Raw genomic sequence first — 14943 nt, 5'->3', positions numbered from 1 at the left:
TGTGGGTTCGAATACAGGCTCAAAATGGCCAGAAACATAGAACTTTCTTCTGAAACTCGTCAGTCTATTCTTGTTCTGAGAAATGAAAGCTATTCCATGTGAGAAATTGCCCAGAAACTAAAGATCTTGTACAGCGCTGTGTACTACTTACTTACCGTAACTTCAGAAATCCCCAGAATGCCTCAGGCTGCCTTCACTACTTATTTTATTTGTGCAGTTCTGCTCTTATGTGGAGCAGTCATATTGATTGCCTTACACTTCAAGGCCAAGAAGTCTACACAATCTACTACCATTGTTTTCTCTGTAATCGAGCATATCACATTAGCATTCGGCTGAGGTTCCACTGGTCTCCTCGGAGCGGCCATTAGCTGTTGTATCTGGAGCATTTTGAGCACTAGCTTTGTTATTCACTTCCTGAACAGCCTCAACATAGGATACATTGTTTGTAAAAAAAAATATATATATATATACCTCTGCGCTCCCATGGCTTTCTGTTGTACTTCACATCCTGCATATGCTGCACTAATGTTCTCCGTCACGGTTACATTAGCACACATTTCTCGTTGATCCCCACCACACTTTGCACATCTCATTTTACCTTTGGACACATTAGCAACATGCCTCATCCGTTGGCACCTAAAGCACCGAAGTGGAGGCGGCACATACTCTCTAACAGGATAACTGAGTGAACTTCTTCCATTGTAATTTCCACTGGAGGAGGCACACATCCTCTCCGTTTAGACATATCCCCGGGAATGTGACATTGTCCGTCATGCCGACCCCCATCACAGTACAGTTGTGCAACAAACAAACAGCTTGTTCCCACTTTTCGACCACCACCGACGATGAATTGGCTTCCTAGTCGTCGTCGCCGTCTTCTTCTTCTTTAGGATTTGTTTTGGCGGCTCATGTCCAACTTTTAGGCGTATACACCGCCACCTACTGTACTGGTGTGTGAGGCCATTCACGGCCTACCTACATTCTCCCCTATGTAACCCTATCTACTGCAGACCATCGGTCTGAGAGGACAGAAAACTACCACTCAACACCACCTTGTCCCCTATGTAACCCTGTCTACTGCAGACCATCGGTCTGAGAGGACAGAAAACTACCACCTGCAACTGTTCTGCAGTAAATCCCCTCAATCACAAGTACTTCTCTGCCACTTCCATCTCAACCTCTATTTTCTTTTTAATTCTAATCCATTTCTTCAGTATAATTGACAACCATGGCTATAAACGCTAAAAAGCTCACCTTACTGAAGAACATATTCTCCCTATCACTCTCTCTGGTCTCTGCCTACTCACAGGAATCCTCAACATGATCCCTCACCCTGTATCCATCTTCCTCTATCACTCTCTCTGGTCTCTGCCTACTCACAGGAATCCTCAAGAGGATCCCTCACCCTGTATCCATCTTCCTCTATCACTCTCTCTGGTCTCTGCCTACTCACAGGAATCCTCAACATGATCCCTCACCCTGTATCCATCCATCTTCCTCTGCCTATCACTCTCTCTGGTCTCTGCCTACTCACAGGAATCCTCAACATGATCCCTCACCCTGTATCCATCTTCCTCTATCACTCTCTCTGGTCTCTGCCTACTCACAGGAATCCTCAAGAGGATCCCTCACCCTGTATCCATCTTCCTCTATCAATCTCTTTGCTTCAGCATGCAAAACCTTTTGTACTTTCTTCTTCTTTTTTTGAGTTTTATGGTGAACTACACTTAAAAGGTGTGTGTGGGGAGGGGAGGGGGGTAAAACATTTACAAAAGAAAGGTAAACTCCCATACAAGGGAATGTAAAATTACCATGAATCTGTATTTCTGATCAATTTGATGTTTAAAAAAGTTGCTTTTCTTTCAAAAAACAAGGACATTTCTAAAATTTTGAACGGGTTTGGGGTCACTTAGAAATGTCCTTGTCTTTGAAAGAAAAGCACATTTTTGGGGGGGTCCTTTAAAATACCATTAAATTGATCAGATATACAAACACCGGATGCTGAACCAGAATTCAAATGACGATCAGGATAATAAATAGTATTGTGGTGTTCCTTACCGAACGTGGCGTGTATACAAGAAACATGGTTTAAACCTCAGATGGATTATATTATACCTGGGTTTATCTCTGTGTGAAGTGATAGAAGGGAGTGTTCGGGGTGATGGGTGTGCTATATTTATCAAAGAAGGTGTAGCACATAGAGAGATTCATGATTTCAAAGAACATGAATGTGTGGCAGTGGAGATTTGTAGAGAAGGGGGGGGAGGGAATATCACATTGTTTGATTACTATAGTCCTTGTAAGCCCATCTCTGTATCTGAATTAGACATCGTTGCAAAATCCATGTCACGCCCTGACCTTAGAGAGGCTTTTTATGTCTATATTTTGGTTTGGTCAGGGTGTGATTTGGGTGGGCATTCTATGTTCTTTATTTCTATGTTTTGTGTTTCTATGTAGCTGTCTATCGTTGTCTCTGATTGGGAATCATACTTAGGCAGCATGTTTTGCTACCTTATGTTGTGGGATGTTTTTATTTTATTTTATTTTATTACATTTTTAGCTTTGAGTAACCTTCAGAACGTGAAGTTGTTTTGTTTGGATTAAATAAAGAATCATGAACACGCTGCACCTTGGTCCACTTCTTCCGACGAGCGTTACAATCCAGTTCAGGTGATAAGGAGATATAGTGTGGACCGAGAGACTGAAAAACAGCTTCTATCTCAAGGCCATCAGACTGTTAAACAGCCATCCCTAACACTGAGTGACTGCTGCCAACATACTGACTCAACTCCAGCCACTTTAATAATGGAAACATTTATTACATCCAATTTATCACTAGCCACTTTTAACAATGCCACTTTATATAATGTTTACATACCCTACATTACTCATCTCATATGTATATACTGTACTCTATACCATCTACTGCATCTTGCCTACGCCGTTCGGCCATCGCTCATTCATATATCTATATGTACATATTCTTTATCCCTTTACACTTGTGTGTATAAGGTAGTTGTTGTGAAATTGTTAGGTTAGATTACTTGTTAGATATTACTGCATGGTCGGAACTAGAAGCACAAGCATTTCGCTACACTCGCGTTAACATCTGCTAACCCATGTGTATGTGACAAATAAAATGTGATTTGATTTGACATATGAATGCACATAACAGCCTGTGGGGCAGCAATACCACAGATACCAATGTGGCTGGAGACTTTATGGAGCGGAGGGGACTAGTTTGTATAAATGACGGTTAGGGGACACGGGTAAATGTGACTAGAAGTATATCGTCATGTTTAGATCTTACATTACTGTCCTCCTCCATTGCTGGTATATGTGAGTGGGATGTGAAAATATAATCCACGATAGGTAGTGATCATTTCCCATTCATGTACCAACATACAGTACCAGTCAAAAGTTTGGACACAGCTGCTAATTCTAGTTAATTTTTTAATTTTGACTATTTTCTACATTGTAGAATAATAGCGAAGACATCAAAACTATGAAATAACACATATGGAATCATGTAGTAACCAAAAACTTGTTAAACAAATCAGAATATATTTTAGATTCTTCAAATTAGCCACCTTTTGCCTTGATGACAGCTTTGGACAATCTTGGCATTCACTCAACCAGCTGCACCTGTAATGCTGAGGTGACCAGAGCTTTGGCAATGAAGGAAGTGATGTTAAAAGTATATTTTGTTATTGAAAAAGCATGTGCAAAATTGCCATACAATGTGACAAGAAGGTCTACTGATTGGATTGTGGATTTTATGTTTGACCAAACCTTCCAGGTAAGGGTGGGATTGGAGTTATCAAGAGAATACGAGGTGGAAAATGGAACTCCACAGGGTAGTGCTATTAGTCCTATCTTATTCACGTTGATGAGTGACGATATCTTCGGGGATATCGGACAGGGTATAGGGGGCGGAGTTATATGCCGATGAAGGTGCCATTTGGAAAAGGGGAAGGAATATTCCTTATGTCATCGAAGGAAATGCAAGGTGCTGTTGTAGCAGTAGAGGAATGGTCCTTATCACGGGGTTTCAAGTTATCTTTAGTTAAATATTGCCATATGTTGTTCACTAACAAAAAGTTTAAGGAATATGTCAGTGTTCAATTAAATGGAGAACGACTGGAAAGGGTAACAGAATTATGAGTATTTTGGGGCCTATGGTTTGATGAAAAGCTGGAGACATATTACATTTATTGAGACTGCATGTAAGAAAGTATTACATCTTATGAGGACAATAATTGGTCATGATTGGGGGGGGGGCAGATAGGCAATCTTTACTGAATATTTGATCTTACTTTGATGAGATAGATCCGTAGTTTATAGGTGCTTTTTAATTAAATTGGTTCTGCAGCTTTTACATTGCTGTTGCGCCTTTGATAGGATGCAAGCAAGGTCACTCAGGATGTGCGATGACGCATTTAAAACTACACCGGTAGAGGCTTTATAAGTGTATACTGGGGAAATGCCACTATCCCTTAGACGAGTTAAGCCCTGGCATACTGGCCCTGGCATACTGGCCCTGGCATACTGGCCTTGGCATACTGGCCCTGGCATACTGGCCCTGGCATACTGGCCTTGGCATACTGGCCCTGGCATACTGGCCCTGGCATACTGGCCTTGGCATACTGGCCCTGGCATACTGGCCCTGGCATACTGGCCCTGGCATACTGTGAAACACTGAAGGGTTGTACTATAGATCATCCTACACTGACACTACTGGAAGACTGTTGGGAATGTAAACGATATGAAAATAAGTGTTTTGGGCGAGAGTTTGAATGAAACGTTGATGAATATGGACTCAGAGATGTTGTTATAGGGCCATCTGTGGTAATAGGAAATGTGCCACTGTAGTTTTATACAAGACCCTCATGTTGGTCTTAGCCTGATAGAAGAAAACAAAGAGTTGTGTGAAGAAGATAATGTAGAAACAATAGTGGATCAAGATATTAGTATTCAGTTGTATTCTTGTCTTGCAGTGTAAACAGACGGTTCAAATGATCCCATGAATGGGAAGACAGGAGCAAGGTGTGTTTATTCCTGAGTTTGACGTTAATCTATGCATAAGAGTGATGGTTAGAGCCGGCCCGTTCATCTAGGCACTTTTAGGGCACAGGACAATCTCCAGGACAATAGGTGGGGCTGTATGCACAGGAGTTAAAGGATATTATATAGTAGATATTATATATTATATAGTAGATATAATAGCTGTCTGTTGGTTGCGATTCGCCAATAAAACTTAGAAGAAGAAGCCCAGCAGCAGCTCTTTTTGTTTAGTTTTGAACCTTCCCGTACTCCGTACATATTAGCTGTTGACAGAATCATGGCGTCCTCAATGTCACTTCTAGGTTTGGGACGGTGTTCCCTGCTAAATACAGCCACTAAAGTAATCCTGAATCCTTTCAGGTAATTATGTTTTTATTTTGCTATAGTCATATTTCTGTCGCACAACGAGTTTCTAACCTCTTATCCGTCATGACATTGTTAGCTAGTTTATGCCTGTGTCATTGGTTTACTTTAGCTAGCTAGCTAGCTATTTAGCTTAGCACAATCAACAACACAAAAGTTACGTTTCACGATGTGTTCTTGGGATATTTCTAGGTGATAATGAGTATGGATGGTTGTATTGGTTTTTGTGAAAGGCAGTGTAAGTAAGTCATAGCTAGTTCGCTAGTGTTAACGTTAGCTAGCAGCGTGTGTCCTTTAAATGTGTTAACTAGCTAGTTAGCAGCAAAGACAGTACAGTACAGTATGAAGATGGGCAGAAATTGCTTCAACTATTAAAAAAAAAAATCCGCGATCATGCTTGTATGCGATGTCATGTCGTCGTCGGCTGGCTAAATTCATACGCAGAATAAGGTAAGTCTCACACCGAGCTGTGCAGTCCGTCAAAAATCAATGTCACTCGTTAGATATCAATGCTGCGTTCAGAAACAACTTGAACTCGGAAATCTTCAACTTATTACTTCAATGGGTTCAAGACAACTGGGAACTCAAAATAAAAACGAGTTCCGACTGGGAAAAAATAGCTTTGAATGGTTATCCAAGTCGGGAACTCGGGCCTCTTTATATATAGAGCTCCTACTTTATTTATTTTTACCGGAAGTAATTACAAGAGCTGCGTTCGAATACCCATAATAACATACTGTATGCTACATACTTTCTACTATTAGTTCATTTTAGTCACTTTGCCTGTCCACTGGAAGTGGATGCTGTTGCTATGCAACCGCCTGTTAATTAATATATTAATATAAATTAATATCTAGACATTTTGACTTTGTGGGTTTGTCAATTCAATCTGGAGTGCCAGAGTGCGTTCTGGGTGTTTGTAAATTGTCAAGATGGTCCATTGGTAAATTCAGAGAGCGTTTCGCTATCGCCGTTCTGACTTCACAACGACAGTCAAGCACCCAAGCTAACTTACTAGCTACTTCCAGACACAAATGAGAGAACATCTCACTCTGACCTCACTCTGACCACCTCTATGTCCACCTCTTGAACATCAGACTCTGAGGCCTCATCTTCACTGTCACTTTCCAACCTTGTTGAGGATGGCTCGTTGTCAGGCTCAAAAAGCCTCAAATTTATGAGACACGGTAGCGATGACACCATAGGCCTTGTTGATCTCTACACCAGACAGGATGCTCTTGCCAGCATACTTGGGGTCCAACATGTCCGCTGCGGTGTGTTTGGGCTTCAGGCAGAAGTCTTCATGGTTTTTGATGTATTTCAGAACTGCAGTTCTGCAGGAGCAACAGTGAAGTGGGCAGGGCAGTACAGATTTATTCTCTTACATCTGCAAGCAGAGTCTGAACATCAGACTGGATGGCAATGTCTCCTTCAATCTGTCCACTGGCTACTGCTATAGGTTTCAGGCTGCTTACCGCTCTCTCCCAAAATACATCATCCTAGAGGATCCTCTTGATGTTGCTGTCCATATTGGCAGACTGAGATATGGCCATGTCTTGAGAGACTCCTTCCCCTCCAGGAGACTGTCAAACATGATGACAACACCACCCCAACGGGTGTTGCTGGGCAGCTTTAATGTGGTGCTCTTATTCTTCTCACTTTGCTTGGTGAGGTAGATTGCTGCTATAACTTGATGACCCTTCACATACCTAACCATTTCCTTGGCTCTCTTGTAGAGTTGGGGAAATGTTTTCAGTGCCATGATGTCCTTGAGGAGCAGATTCAATGCATGAGCAGTACAGCCAATGGGTGTGATGTGACGGTAGGACTCCTCCCACTTTAAAACCAAGCAGCCTTCATGTTCACAGCATTGTCTGTCACCAGTGCAAATACCTTCTGTGGTCCAAGGTCATTGATGACTGCCTTCAGCTCATCTGCAATGTAGAGACCGTTGTGTCTGTTGTCCTTTGTGTCTGTGCTCTTGTAGACTACTGGTTGAGGGGCGGAGATGTAGTTAATTATTCCTTGCCCACGAACATTCAACCACCCATCAGAGATGATTGCAATACAGTCTGTTTTCTCTATGATTTGCTGGACCTTCACTTGAGCTCTGAATTCTGCATCCAGCAAATGAGTAGAGAAAGCATGTCTGGTTGGAGGGGTGAATGCTGGGCGAAGAACATTCAGAAATCTCTTCCATTACACATTGCCTGTGAGCATCAGAGGGGAACCAGTTGCATACACAGCTCGAGCAAGACATTCATCAGCATTTCTGACTATGTTCCTCCATTGATTCAAAAAACTTGATTCCAGGAGGACCATGAGCTGTTGAGGGAACTTTATGCACTTGGCCAGATGATTCTGTTGCTATCGATAAGATGTCTGATTCATCATTTTCACCTTGAATAGACGTAGAATTTTGTCAGAGGTTGCTTGTTGTGAGCAAGTCTGTTAGGACATCTACTTTGTGCATGACACAAATACTTTTTCCAATAATTGTTTACAAACAGATTATTTCACTTATAACTCTGTATCACAATTCCAGTGGGTCAGAAGTTTACATACACTAAGTTGACTGTGCCTTTTGAACAGCTTGGAAAATTCCAGAAAATGATATCTTGGCTTTAGAGGCATCTGATAGACTAATTGACATCATTTGACTTAATTGGAGGTGTACCTGTGAATGTATTTCAAGGCCTACCTTCAAAATTAGTGCCACTTAGCTTCATGGGAAAATCAAAAGAAATCAGCCAAGACTTCAGAAAAAGAAATTGTAGACCTTCACAAGTCTGGTTCATCCATTGGAGCAATTTTCAAATACCTGAAGGTACCAAGTTCATCTGTACAAACAATAGCACGCAGGTATAAACACCATGGGACCATGCAGTCGTCATACTGCTCAGGAAGGAGACGCGTTCTGTCTCCTAGAGGTAAACGTACTTTGGTGCGAAAAGTGCAAATCAATCCCAGAACAACAGCAAAGAACCTTGTGAAGATGCTGGAGGAAACGGGTACAAAAGTATCCAAATCCACAGTAAAACGAGTCCTATATCAACATAACCTGAAAGGCCGCTCGGCAAGGAAGAAGCCACTGCTCCAAAACCGCCATTAAAAAAGCCAGACTACGGTTTGCAACTGCACATGGGAACAAAGATAGTACTTTTTGGAGAAATGTCCTCTGGTCTGATGAAACGAAAAGGGAACTGTTTGGCCATAATGACCATCATTATGTTTGGAGGAAAAAGGGGGAGGCTTGCAAGCTGAAGATCCATTTGCAAGCTGAAGACCAACCGGCAGCATCATGTTGTGGGGGTGCTTTGCTGCAGGAGGGACTGGTCCACTTCACGAAATCGATGGCATCATGAGGGAGGAAAATGATGTGGTTATATTAAAGCAACATCTCAAGACATCAGTCAGGAAGTTAAAGCTTGGTCGCAAATGGGTCTTCTAAATGGACAATGACCCCTAGCATACTTCCAAAGTTGTGGCAAAAAGGACAACAAAGTCTATGTATTGGAGTGGCCATCACAAAACCCTAACCTCAATCCCTTTGAAAATGTGTGGACAGAACTGAAAAAGCGTGTGCATGCAAGGAGGCCTACACACCTGATTTATTTAGGAGGAATGGACTAATATTCACTCAATTTATTGTGGGAAGGTTGTGGAAGGCTTCCTGAAACATTTGCCCCAAGTTAAACAATTTAAAGGCAATGCTACAAAATTCTAATCTGACCCACTGGGATTATGATGAAAGAAATAAAAGCTGAAATGAATCATTCTCTCTACTATTATTCGGACATTTCACATTCTTAAAATAAAGTGGTGATCCTAAGGCCAGGGAATTTCTACTCGGATTAAATGTCAGGAATTGTGAAACTGAGTTTAAATGTATTTGTTTAAGGTGTATTGTAAATTTACATTTACTGACACCGGCCATATTCAACGGGTGTTGAGCGCTCATAAATTCATTAGTTATTCTGCTCTCTGGCACACTCAGATGAGAGTGCTCTGAAATCGGTGTAGATAGCCAGAGCGAAATTACGAATGCATTACGACTATGCCGCTAAGAATGACTTGAAATATCAATTCAATACACTTTGTGTCGTTAGATAGCATATAGTTAATATACTGGCAAGTTCGATGTATCAGTAGCCAACTAACGTTAGGTAGCTAGCTAACATACCGGTACATACTGCTGTTATGATATGCGATTCGTAAGGACAGCGTAGCTAACAAATTGTCAGCCAACATAAGTTACATGTTATCTGAAAAGTCATTACTTTATTACATTCCTCAACATTTTAACATTTGTCATAATTAGTTAAAGCAACGATTTTGTATTAGACTTCGGCTGCATATTTTCTTCAAATCTGAAAATTTAGTGAAGCCATGCCCACAATTCGGGAAGAATTGCATTATGGGCCCTAAAAGTACGGAAATAGTGTCCACTGCTTGTATACTACATATTCCATTTCTGTCGCAAATCGTATGTTAGTGTAGTTAGTATTCAAACACACCTAAGGACTTTCACGTGGTTGGAGTAATAACATGTTGAAGTTCGAATCCCTGAGCTGACAAGGTATATATCTGTCAATTATGCCCCTGAACAGGCAGTTAACCCACTGTTCCTAGGCCATCATTGAAAATAAGAATTTGTTCTTAACCGACTTGCCTAGTTAAATCAAGGTTAAAAAAACAACTACTGAAGACATTGGCGGTAACTCAGCCCCTGTAATAGGGTTAGAGGCAGAGAATCCCAGTGGAGAGAGGGGAACCGGCCAGGCAGAGACAGCAAGGGCGGTTTGTTGCTCCAGAGCCTTTCCGTTCACCTTCACACCCCTCGACCAGACTACACTCAATTATAGGACCTACTGAAGAGATGAGTCTTCAGTAAAGACTTAAAGATCAAGACCGAGTCTGCATCTCTCACATGGATAGGCAGACCATTTCATAAAAATGAGCTCTATAGGAGAAAGCTTAGAAATTCTAGGGACGGTAAGGAGGCCTGCGTCTGGTGACCGAGGCGTACGTGTAGGTATGTACGGCAGGGCCACATCGGAAAGATGGGTAGGAGCAAGCCCATGTAATGCTTTGTAGGTTAGCAGTAAAACCTTGAAATCAGCCCTAGCCTTAACAGGAAGCCAGTGTAGGGAGGCTAGCACTGGAGTAATATGATCACATTTTTGGGGGGAGGTTCTAAGTCCAAGAATCTAGCAGCCGTGTTTAGCACTAACTGAAGTTTATTTAGTGCTTTATCCGGGTAGTTGGAGAGTAGAACATTGCAGTAGTCTAACCTAGAAGTGGCCAAAAACATGGATGAATTTTTCAGCATTTGTTTTAGGACAAAGTTTCATCAGATTTTTTTTGCAATGTTATGTAGATGGGAAAACAGTTTTTGGTTAACAAGTTACTGACTGACTAGGATAATTCTTCTTTGTGTTTTTGGTGGTGATTCAAATGGAGTTAAATCACTAGAAAAGCAGCAATGCAGACAGACCAGGGAGAATTGAGCATGAGATGGAGTGAGTACAGTAAATCCTGTCTAACCATTGGCCCTGGATAATATGCTGACATCACACAAGCAGACTGCCATAGTGAAGGAGGTTTACCCAGTGGAGGAGGAGGTTTACCCAGTGGAGGAGGAGGTTACCCAGTGGAGGAGGAGGTTTACCCAGTGGAGGAGGAGGTTTACCCAGTGGAGGAGGAGGTTTACCCAGTGGAGGAGGAGGTTTACCCAGTAGGAGGTTAACCCAGTGGAGGAGGAGGTTAACCCAGTGGAGGAGGAGGTTAACCCAGTGGAGGAGGAGGTTAACCCAGTGGAGGAGGAGGTTAACCCAGTGGAGGAGGAGGTTAACCCAGTGGAGGAGGAGGTTAACCCAGTGGAGGAGGAGGTTAACCCAGTGCGTCAACTATACTATTATGAGTGCAGCTTACTTCTCTGCTCTGGAGAGATCGCAGGTAGTGGGTCAGAAGGCTCTAGAGGTCCTTGGACCAGTCACTCTCTGTAGCACCTGGAGAGAGATGGATAGAGGTAGGGAGTGTGCTTGAAAGAGAGCTCTCACCCCTGACCTACCACTGGCTCAGGGCCTCCTGCCTAGCCCTCTAATTGGTCTCTACTGGCTCAGGGCCTCCTGCCTAGCCCTCTAATTGGTCTCTACTGGCTCAGGGCCTCCTGCCTTGCCCTCTAATTGGTCTCCACTGGCTTGGCCTCCTGCCTAACCCTGTAATTGGTCTCCACTGGCTCAGGGCCTCCTGCCTAACCCTGTAATTGGTCTCCACTGGCTCAGGGCCTCCTGCCTAACCCTATAATTGGTCTCCACTGGCTCAGGGCCTCCTGCCTAACCCTGTAATTGGTCTCCACTGGCCCAGGGCCTCCTGCCTAACCCTGTAATTGGTCTCCACTGGCCCAGGGCCTCCTGCCTAACCCTCTAATTGGTCTCCACTGACCCAGGGCCTTACCTGCCAGGAGTGAATGTCTCTACTGGCTCATGTTGTATGGGTCTCCACTGGCTATGGGTGTTGTATGGATGTTGTCCACTGGCTGTTGCCTAACCCTGGATGTTGTATGGGTGTTGTATCTGTTGGTCTCCACTGGATGTTGTAACCCTGGATGTTGTCCATGGGTGTTGTATGGATGTTGACATGGAATTTACTGGGTGTTGTATGGGTGTTGTATGGGTGTTGTATGGATGTTGTATGGATGTTGTATGGATGTTGTATGGGTGTTGTATGGATGTTGTATGGATGTTGTATGGATGTTGTATGGATGTTGTATGGATGTTGTATGGGTGTTGTATGGGTGTTGTATGGGTGTTGTAGGGCTTCTTCTTATGAGTGTAGTATTAACTCTTGAATTTGTATCATTTGTATTAATTTATTATTATTTATTAATTTATTATTATTTATTAATTTAACTAGGTGTTGTATGGAAATTCTTGTACAATAACCGTAAACCCAGTTGTACTGGGTGTTGTATGGACTGTTGTAATCACGTCTAGGTTGTGATACAGCTTGGATAATGTGAAGGAAACAATTGTATCATTTGTATTAATTTATTATTATTTATTAATTTATTATTATGTTATTAATTTAACTAGGCATGTTCCTGCTGAGATGGTCCATGTTCTTGTTTACAATAACCCATGTTCCTGCTGATACACTGGGGCCGCCTGAAAGGACTCCATGTTCCTGCTGATAGCACGAGTGGTCCATGTTCCTGCTGAAGCACGGAAACCATGTTCCTGCTGATAGCACGGAGTGGTCCATGTTCCTGCTGATAGCACGGTTCCTGCTGAGTGGTCCATGTTCCTGCTGATAGCACGGAGTGGTCCATGTTCCTGCTGATAGCACGGAGGGTGGTCCATGTTCCTGCTGATAGCACGGAGTGGTCCATGTTCCTGCTGATAGCACGGAGTGGTCCATGTTCCTGCTGATAGCACGGAGTGGTCCATGTTCCTGCTGATAGCACGGAGTGGTCCATGTTCCTGCTGATAGCACGGAGTGGTCCATGTTCCTGCTGATAGCACGGAGTGGTCCATGTTCCTGCTGATAGCACGGAGTGGTCCATGTTCCTGCTGATAGCACGGAGTGGTCCATGTTCCTGCTGATAGCACGGAGTGGTCCATGTTCCTGCTGATAGCACGGAGTGGTCCATGTTCCTGCTGATAGCACGGAGTGGTCCATGTTCCTGCTGATAGCACGGAGTGGTCCATGTTCCTGCTGATAGCACGGAGTGGTCCATGTTCCTGCTGATAGCACGGAGTGGTCCATGTTCCTGCTGATAGCACGGAGTGGTCCATGTTCCTGCTGATAGCACGGAGTGGTCCATGTTCCTGCTGATAGCACGGAGTGGTCCATGTTCCTGCTGATAGCACGGCGTGCTCCATGTTCCTGCTGATAGCACGGAGTGCTCCATGTTCCTGCTGATAGCACGGAGTGCTCCATGTTCCTGCTGATAGCGAGCCTCGACCTGGATGCGTGATTCATGCCTGTAAATGACGTTTAGAGCTGTCGTCACTAGTTACCACAGCCACAAAGTTTTACATCCCGGCCTATATCTACATTTTCTCTACTTTAAAATCTGATTAAAAAAAACCGTAACCCTGACCTTTTACTGAACCTTTTAAATTGGTCGTCCGTAGCCTATAGCCTGTACATCTGATTGGTCGTCCGTAGCCTATAGCCTGTACATCTGATTGGTCGTCCGTAGCCTATAGCCTGTACATCTGATTGGTCGTCCGTAGCCTGTACATCTGATTGGTCATCCGTAGCCTATAGCCTGTACGTTGTCCCCGGATTTTGGGAGCGTTCCCTGCCAATTCAGCTGGGTCTTATTCACTAGGAAGTAAACGGGCTGAAAGGGCAAGGGACCTACCCGACTTTGTCCAATAAACTTTTTTTTCCTTTCTTTTCGTAAACAAAACATTTTTGCTACAGTGTGCACCAATGAATATGACTCATTCAATAGTCTTATTTAACCAGGCTATCAACGGGCTGGTCTTCCATGGACTAACACAGACGGGCAATCTACCTCCCTGGCTTGCTCTAGTCCCTGGCTGGCCACTGGGCTGTTTTTGTGACAAGCTAATAGCCAGTAGGCCACGTTGTTCACTTCTCACAGAACCGCCCCAGTTCTTGCCCCACTGACTCAGTCGCCATGGTTTGACCAGGACATTGTTGGCTGGCTAGGCTTCCTGGTTGTTTCATGACAAGCCAGCATGTTCACTACTCCACACAGAGCCATCCCAGTCCTTCCTTAGGCCCTCAGTGGCGGTGAGCCGGGGACAGTTGGACGGTGAGCCGACAAAGTGTGGTCTGTCGTCAACTCATCAGCAGACCTGGGTTCAAAGGTTATTTGACATTGTTCAGATACTTTTGCTGGGCTTGATTGATGGTGCGACGGAACCAATTGAATAATTTGAACAGCCCAAACCCCTCACATTTTGGCATTCCAGGCAGGCTTGGGGCAAATGCTGTGTTTTGAAATATGTCAAATATGGGTTGAACCCAGCAGGTCCGTCTGGTTAACAGGCAAGCAGGAGCCAGAAACTCACCAGACAGAACTAATGGGGAAGGAAAAGAATCCACCCCCCCCCCGTCTGTCTCCTTTCACTGTTTCCTTCCCTCCTTTCTTCTCCTCCGCTGAGTCCTCCAAGACAGTTAATTGTCATGGAAGTTCCTCACTTGTTTGCGTAATGTTGTGTGTGAGTGATTATTTGCCTTGAACAGTCTTCTAACTTCCTGCGTTGCCATTGCAGGTCGGTGAGCCTGTCGGGATGTAGGCTGGCAGAGAAAGCAGGACAAGAGACACAACTGATCACCGTGGACGAGAAGCTGGTGAGTAATAGGCTACACACACACACTTCCTGCTCAACGTGTCTGTCACATGACAGTATCTCTGGTGTGACGGCGTCCAACTCTGCTCTCACGGTGTCTCCCACCTGCATGTGTCACGCCATCCTCGTCTCACGACATCAGTTGTGTGTTAGCCTTGTTCCACCCATGAATGGAACAGAT

General features: G+C 43.7%; 1 protein-coding gene across 1 annotated transcript in view; it reads left to right on the top strand.

The window, feature by feature from the left end:
• Positions 1-5296: 5296 nt before the first annotated feature.
• Positions 5297-14943, top strand: part of ndufs4 (NADH:ubiquinone oxidoreductase subunit S4) — a 45685-nt gene continuing 36038 nt past the window's right edge. Inside the window, exons 1-2 of the mRNA XM_029647241.2 lie at positions 5297-5424; positions 14685-14763. Of these exons, the coding sequence (XP_029503101.1) occupies positions 5342-5424; positions 14685-14763 (162 nt within the window). The 5' untranslated portion in view covers positions 5297-5341. The remainder of the gene's footprint in view (positions 5425-14684; positions 14764-14943) is intronic.

This window comes from Oncorhynchus nerka, linkage group LG13 (genome assembly GCF_034236695.1).
Source record: "Oncorhynchus nerka isolate Pitt River linkage group LG13, Oner_Uvic_2.0, whole genome shotgun sequence".
NCBI classification, from domain to species: Eukaryota; Metazoa; Chordata; class Actinopteri; order Salmoniformes; family Salmonidae; genus Oncorhynchus; species Oncorhynchus nerka.
Note: the sequence above shows the minus strand (reverse complement) of the source record. Positions and strands in the feature narration are given on the sequence as shown.